The 8,218-nt window shown below is 43.9% G+C and overlaps 1 protein-coding gene across 1 annotated transcript; it reads left to right on the top strand.

Moving 5' to 3' along the window:
* Window positions 1–127: 127 nt before the first annotated feature.
* On the top strand, window positions 128–3,023 carry alg2 (ALG2 alpha-1,3/1,6-mannosyltransferase). The gene has a single exon (XM_059972494.1). It carries the CDS (start codon window positions 332–334, stop codon window positions 1,535–1,537), a length of 1,206 nt encoding a protein of 401 aa, XP_059828477.1. The 5' UTR covers window positions 128–331; the 3' UTR covers window positions 1,538–3,023.
* Window positions 3,024–8,218: the final 5,195 nt, after the last annotated feature.

Below are 8,218 nucleotides of genomic sequence, written 5' to 3'. Positions count from 1 at the left end.
TACATTTAAACTAAGGGGAAATCACGTCAGTCATATTTTTTTAAATTGTTCGCCAGCAACTTCATCGAATTTATAGTATGTACAGAATAACCTCGTTACGACTTGCACTGTATTATCCCTTTGCCTGCATTTTCTTTATATCCGGTATTTTTTTATATCTTTACTGCTTTAATGCATAGTGTAATAATTTAATCTGTATGCAAGACACACATTTCATTGTGGCTCGACAATTGTGGCAATGGTCCTTTATTTTTGCTCAGGCTCCGCTGAGGACAGCGCAGCCGGCTGAGGACCCCTCCCCGGGCTGCAGGGGAAGACGGGCCGACGGGCCATGGCGAGCGTGGTATTCCTGCACCCCGACCTGGGCATCGGCGGGGCCGAGCGGCTGGTGCTGGACGCGGCGCTGGCGTTGCGCCGCCGCGGCTGCCAGGTGCAGATCTGGACGGCTCACCACGACCCGGCGCGCTGCTTCAGCGAGAGCCTGGAGCCGGAGCTGCGGGTACGGTGCGCCGGGGACTGGCTGCCCCGCAGCGTGCTGGGCCGCGGGCACGCCGTCTGCGCCGTGCTGCGGATGCTCTTCGTCGCCTTCTACCTGGTCTTCCTGAGCGGCGAGCAGTTCGATGTGGTCTTCTGCGACCAGGTCTCGGCCTGCCTGCCCGTCCTCAAGTTGTGCCGGTGCCCGAAGCGGCTCTTTTTCTACTGCCACTTCCCCGACCTGCTGCTGACCCAGAGGCGGACCACAGTCAAGCGGCTGTACCGGCGGCCCCTCGACTGGCTGGAGGAGGCCACCACCGGCCTGGCGGACCAGATAGTCGTCAACAGTAAGTTCACGGCCGGCGTCTTCAAGCGCACCTTCAAATCGCTGTCTCACCTGGAGCTCGACGTGCTGTACCCGTCGCTGAACTTCCCCGCTTTGGACCGGGAGCCCACGGGCTTCGACACCCCGCCGCTCCCTGATAAGGAGCTCATTTTCCTCTCCATCAACCGGTTCGAGCGGAAGAAGAACCTGGCTCTGGGCCTGGAGGCCTTGCACGCCTTGCGCGCCAGGTTGGCCTGGGCCGACTGGCAGAAGGTGCACCTTGTCCTGGCCGGGGGCTACGACAAGAGGCTGGAGGAGAACGTGCAATATCACAGCGAGTTGCGAGAACTGGCGGGCCGGCTGGAGCTGACCGACAATGTGACTTTCGTCAGGTCCTTCTCGGACGATCAGAAGGTTTGGCTTCTTCGCCGCTGCTGCTGCGTGTTGTACACCCCAGACAACGAGCACTTCGGCATTGTGCCGCTGGAGGCCATGTACACCCGGCGCCCGGTCATCGCCGCCAATTCGGGAGGGCCTCTGGAGTCGATCCAGGACCGGGTCACCGGCTTCCTCTGTGAGCCGTCACCCAGCTGCTTCGCTGAAGCCATGGAGAAAATTGTCAGGACACCTGAATTACGGGCAAAGATGGGAGCTGCAGGCAGAACTCGAGTACTACAAACATTTTCTACAGATGCCTTCGAAGAACAGTTATATCGCTATATATGCAATTTAGCATAATGAAACACTGGAATGTAATTGCGGTGTTATTGTAGTCGCAAAGGCGAAATCAGACACACTGATTGGAAACAATATTCCTTTCAATAGCTGGCGCAGGTAAATTACAATAATTGGCAGGATAGTTTGGGGTTCTCGTTACGGGTTAAGGTGAAATGAACAGTAGCGGAAATGGCCAGCAAAAGGGCAGGTGGAATTTCGGACCAGGGAAAAAGGGTATCGCAGAAAGAATGGGATCCGACTTGGAGATGAGATGAGGGGATGCTTTGGACTTGGCAGAAATGGCGGAAATTTAACTGGCAACATGAAAAGTTCTTCATGCAAACAATTAACTATTTTAAAAATAGCTGACATTTTGTGAGCTAAAATAATAAGTGTACTGCAATGGTATTTTGTCGTTACTTTGAAATGTCAAATGCAATGTTACATAATTTCTTTTCATTACCACAACCTCACATTCTTCATTTCATTTAAAATTCAGTCACCCCACTGTTTACTTTGTGTGATTTACATGCTGGCCCATTGTATTCTTCCAACTTTAGATTTACTTCAATGACTTGGGTTGTTGCCAGAGCATGTCAACATTTTATCTTTGCCAGTTATCCCTTCATCCAGTAGAGCTGGTTGCATTGCTTTTCCAATCAGTGAAGCTCTGCGGCTTATTCATTTTTGTTATTCGGTACTGTTGAAGTCCTCTTATCTAAATCCTTATATTGGTTGAGGTGATCTGGCTCCCAGCTGTTCTTGTTGAATGCTGTTGGCATACCTTTGCCTTCATTGTTTGTTAGTCAAGCATGACCTGCTGATTTGAATGATTTAGATGCATTTTCTGGTGGAACCATTTCTATTGCTGCGTTTTTGAAAGGCTCCTTTCTAAAGAGACAGTAATGTTAACGGATACATGGAATATCTACAAACCGTTTGTTTTGGAAGTTAGTTTAACATTAACCTTATTACAGTTGTAGTTTCTTTTGAATGCAAATCAAAATAAAATTGTAATGACTGAAAATATATTTCTATTAATAAATACTTGTTTCAAAAGCCTTTTGCCATCAGACCAACAGAGAGAGATTAGTGAAATTGTTTGTATTTCACTCAATTGAAACAAAAATCAACAACAGTGTCTTACTTTGAACCAAACAATTGTTTGAAAATTGACTTGTAGTATGTTGGTCTTTACAACTGCATTCCTACTTATCATTAACAGTACAATATGTTCATGAGTAATTAGACTGGTAATCTTAGATGTTCCATTTCTCTCTGGATTGACAATTCCTGCTTTTTAAATAATTTCATGTGTAGTCAGTGAGTTAACTTTGAATCCACTATTTCTGAATCATATAGGACCAAACACTTCAATTATTAAGTGCAAAACTAAATAAAAGCTACAAGGATTATAAATGTTATCTTTAGTAAATCTGTGAAATTAATGCTCAAGGCTAAATGGGATTTGTTGAAAATTAAAAGCAATAAATTAATTTTAACCTTCTATGGAGGATGAGTCTTTTTATTACTGCTTCAGGGTAACTATTTATACATTTCTTGTACAAATGCAGTTTTACATTTTGGAGGATTAGTTTTGCCACACTCCATATTCTTTTCTAGTAGAAAAAACTAAGTTTTATAAAAATTTGTATCAGATCAGCAATGATATGAAATGAGGAAATGAAACTAAATTCTGCCCTAATAGACAATATCTCTGTCTCAGCTATTCGTGCCAAATACATTTACAGCTCTGTAATATGTAGCAGATGTGTAAGTAAATTATTCTAATTTTTAATGGAAGAATTTTAAAATAAGTGCTTAGTGACTCCAATCTATGGGATTACTTTATTAAACCACACACAGTATTGTTTTAGTCTCCCTTGTTTACAGAGTGCAGAGGCAGGTCAGGGAATCTGGTCCTCCCACAAATTGCTTCGTCTTACAAAGAAACAGGTGAGGAGAGGATTTTATTTAACCCAAGATTCTCAGTGTGCTCAGGATAGTTTCTCTTCAGAGAAATTATAAGAAGGCATAATTTTCAAAATAAAGGCTCACTTGTTTAAGATGAAACTGAGAAAGAGTTGGGAATATAAAGTTGACATTTATTTCGGCCTTGGAGAAACAGTATTCAGATTCTAGGATTGCAGAGGAGTTAAAGGAAGGCTCAAAAGTGGGGTTGTAGCTCACTTCAGATCAGTTATGATCTTACTGAGTGGCTGAACAAACTCAGCAGGTCATAATAACCTGCTCCTATTCAAATGTTTGATGTCGGGGCAACAGCATTCTACTTAGTCTGTTTCGGGCTTTGATGAAATATCCATTGCTTGCCCAGATGTGAGGAGTTCTGAGGATAATCATCCAGCCAGCTCCGTCTGTTTTATTGGCACACCATCCAATGCCCTATAAGTTCACACAGAATATGTCAGTGCTGAAATGCACTGCCGAGGCTTCCTTTTCAAACCTATAACATACCCTGTACAATTGGGAAGAGTAACATGTAAATAGGAATGCCACTAGCAATTTACCCCCCTCCCACCATTAACTATCATCATAGCTACATTGCATCCCTTTGTCATTGTTGGATCAAAATCCTGGAGATCCCTGAAATATTAGCATCATCACAAGGTTTGCTGTGTTCAAGGTCACTCTCCATCACCTTTAAAATCAATTGTGAACAGTTAAATACACATATTAGAAATGCTGGACATATTTTACAGGAAATGGTGCTAATGTTCAGACCACTGGTCTTACATTACTTTTTATTTCATGGTCATAAAACACTACACAGAAAAAGGCCCTGGGACCCGTCTAGTCCATGCCGCACCATTAACGTGCTTGGTCCCATGGACCTGCACCTGGACCATAGCCCTCCATACCATTCCTTTCATTACTCTTATATGTTGAAATTCACCCTGCATCCATCATCTACACTAGCAGCTCATCACCCTCTGAAGTCCCCCTCATGTTCCCCTTAGACATTTCACCTTTCACCGGTAAATGATGATCACTAGTTGCAGTCTCACCCAACCTCAGTGGAAAAAGCTTCCCATACCCCTCATAATTTTGTATACCTCTATAAAATCTCCCCTTAATCTATATTCTAGGGAATAAAGTCCGAACCTATTGAATCCTTCCTTATAACTAAGGTCCTCAAATCCCGGCAACATCCTTGTAAATTTTCCCTTCACTCTCTTGATCTTATTTTGATTACCGAGGGCACCATGGTAGAGTAGCGGTTAGCATGATGCGATTACAGCTTGGGGTGTTCCGGAGATTGGAGTTCAATTCTGGTGCTGATCTGTAAGGAGTCCACTACTTTTTGTAGGATTTTCTGTTCAAGGGAATTGGTGTTTCTATACCAGGTCGTGATGCAGCCAGTAACTACACAGCTATAGAAGTTTGTCGAAGTTTTAGACGTCAGGCCGAATATTTGCAAATTCTTGAAGCAGTAAGGGCATTACAGAGCTTTCTCTGTCATTGAATTCCTGTGCTGTGCCCAGGACCAGTCCTCTGAGATAATTACACCGAGGAATTTAAAGTTGCTGACCCTCTCCAATGATCCTCCGATGAGGACTGGCTCATGGGCCTCTGGTTTCCTTCTACTTTCAGCTCCTTGGTCTTGCTGATATTGAGTAAGAGGTCGTTGTTATGGCACCACTCACCAGATTTTCAGTCTCCCTCCTATATGCCAGTTCATCACCACCTTTGTTTCGGCCTAAGACAGTTGTGTTGTAAGCAAACTTGACTATGGCTTTGGAGCTGTGCTTGGCTACACAGACATAAATGTAAAGCAAAGGGAGCAGGAGGATAAGCACACGGCCTTGTTGTGCAACTGTGCTGATGGAGATTGAGGAAGAGATGTCAATCCAAACTGACTGGGGTGTGCAAAGTGAGGATTCAATTGCACAAGGAGATATTGAAGGCAGGGTCTTAAAGCTTACTGATTAGTTTTGAGGGGATGATGATATTGAATGCTAAGCTGTAGTCAATAAAGAGCATCGAAAGGTTGAGTGAAGAGCCAATGAAGTGTAATTTGCTGTTGATCTGTTGTGATGGTAAGCAAATTGGAGCTGACCCAAGCCATTTCTCAGGCAGGAATTGATATGTTTCATCATCAACCTCTCAGAATACTCCATCACCGTGGATGTAAGTGCTATTCATTGAGTCATTGAGGCAGGTTATAACACTCTTAGGCACTGGTATAATTGAAGCTTGCTTGAAGCAGGTGGGTACATTGGACTGCTGAAGTGAGAGGTTAAAGACCTCAGTGAATACTCCAGCCAGTTGATCAGCACGGGTACTACCTAGCCAGGAACCCTGACTGGGCCAGACACTTTCTGTGGGTTCACTCACCTGTTCGTATGTCAGCCTCAGTGACTGAAATCACAGAATCATCAAGGGCTGTGGGAGTTTGTGATAGTTCCTTTGTGTTTCGATAGTCAAAATGAGCATAGAAGGCATTGAGCTCACCTGGAAGTGAAGCTCTGTTGTTGCCTACATCGTTTGATTTAACTTTATAAGAGGTGATAGTATTCAGATCCTGCCTCAAATGTGGAGCATCGTTCGTTGATTCAAGTTTAGTCTGGAATTGCCACTTCACCTGTGAATTGGCTTTCTGGAGATTGTACCAGTTTCTCTTGTAACTTCCTTGGTCACCAGATGTGAATGCCTCTGATCTGGCCCTCAGCAAATTGCGGACCTCATGGTTATCTAGGGCTTCTGGTGGGGGAAGATTGAATGACTTTATGGGGACACATTCATCTACAACTGTTCTAATAAAGTCAGTATTCATTAAGATCTACAGATGAGTGGCCCAGTCCAGACTCAAAGCTACCCCACACCTGCTCCTCTGTTTCCTGCAGCCACCTTTTTGCTGTCCTAATCTCTGAAGCTTGGGTCTTTTACCCTCTGCCTCTATTCAGTTAGGAGAACTACACCAAAGTGATCAGATTTAAGAAAACTGTCTGGACGTTCCTTATCTTAGTATAAAAGAGGTCATGTGTGTTGGGACCCCTGGTGCTACAGGTTCAAATAAGCTTGGTTGAAGACCCAACTATGATTTGTAATACATCAGGATGGACTGTTTTTGTTTGGAAATGGCATCATGCAATATCTTAAGCTCTTGATTATAGTCGGCCATTGGTGGTATGTAAACTGTGGTCAGGATTATGGAGAACTCCCTAGGTAAATAGAACGGACAGCATTTGAATATTAGGTGGTCAAGGTGGTGGGAACACGAGTTTGACAAAACCACCATGTTGGAGCACCGCTCAGAGTTTATCATGAAACACATATCTCCACCTTTAATCTTTTCCAAACCAGCTCGGTCCATTCTGTGAATTGAGAAGCCTTTGGATCCATTTGCAGTATCTGGCATGTTAGGAGTAAGCCACATCCCATTTAAACATAGAACACAGTAATCTCTCATTTCCCTCCAATACAGTAACCTTGCCTTCAGGTCCTCATTTTTGTTCTCCGGCAAATGCACCTTTCTTAACAAAATACTGGATTCTCATCCCCCTGTGTTTCAGCCTGGCTTTGAGTCCCCAAGCTCCTACCTTATTTCCAGCCATGGCGATATACCTTTGTTTGCTTAGAGGGGCCGTATCTCCTAAGTCCTTCAGAAGATTGTGAGATCTGTAGGTCAGTAAGTTGATTTAAAAGTACATTGCTTAAAGAAAATTTACATGCTGAAAACTTTGGCCTTCATAAATTAATGTATAAATCAAATGCATTCATTTATGAAGGCCAATGTGCCAGAAGCTTTCTTTACAACCCTATCTGACACCACTTTCAAGGAATTATATTTCTGTAATCCCAGATCCCTCTGTTACACTGCACTCCTCAGTGCCCTATGGCTCACTGTGAAGCCTGGTTGGTCCTCCCAAAGTGCAACACTTCACACTTGTCTGCACTAAATCCCACCTGCCATTTTTCAGCCCAGCTTTCCAGCTAGTCCAGACCCCACTGCAAGCTTTGATAGTCTTCCTTGCTGTCCGCTACACTCCCAGTCTCGGTGTTATCTACAAATTTGCTGATCCAGTTACCACATTATCATCTAGATTGTTGATATACATGACAAACAACAATAGACCCAGCAATGATTCCTGCAGCACACCACTAGTCACTCCAGTCACACTCTGACTCGAGTCAGAGGGGCAACCATCTGTTGCCACTGTCTGGCTTCTCCCGCAAAGCCAATGTCTAATCCAATTTACTACCTCACCTTGAATGCAGAGTGACTGAAACTTTTTGACCAACCTCCCATGCGCGAGGACTTGTCAAAGTCCTTGCTAAGGTCCATGTAGACAACATCCACTGCTTTGCCGCCTTCAACTTTCCTAGTAACTTCCTCAAATAGCTGTACAAGACTGGTTAGACATGACCTATCACGCAGAAAGCTATGTTGAATATTCCTAATCAGTTTCTGTCTATCCAAATATTTGTACTATATATCCGGTCCTTTAGAATACCTCCCAATAACTTTACCACTACTGATATCGGGCTCACCAGCCTATAATTTCCTGGCTTATTCTTAAAGCCTTTCTTAAATAACAGAACAATGTTAGCTATCCTCCAATCCTCTGGCACTTTACCTGTTACTAAGAATATTTTAAATATCTCTGCTAGGGCCCCAGCAATTTCTACACTAGCCTGCCACAAGACCTGAGGGAACACCTTGTCAGGCCCTGAAGGTTT

The sequence above is a fragment of the Hypanus sabinus genome, chromosome 6, assembly GCF_030144855.1.
Source record: "Hypanus sabinus isolate sHypSab1 chromosome 6, sHypSab1.hap1, whole genome shotgun sequence".
In the NCBI taxonomy this organism is placed as follows: domain Eukaryota; kingdom Metazoa; phylum Chordata; class Chondrichthyes; order Myliobatiformes; family Dasyatidae; genus Hypanus; species Hypanus sabinus.
Note: the sequence above shows the minus strand (reverse complement) of the source record. Positions and strands in the feature narration are given on the sequence as shown.

Excerpts from the sequence above, each read along its gene's own strand:
- alg2 (XM_059972494.1), top strand. The coding sequence starts at position 332 with ATGGCGAGCGTGGTATTCCTGCACCCCGACCTGGGCATCGGCGGGGCC.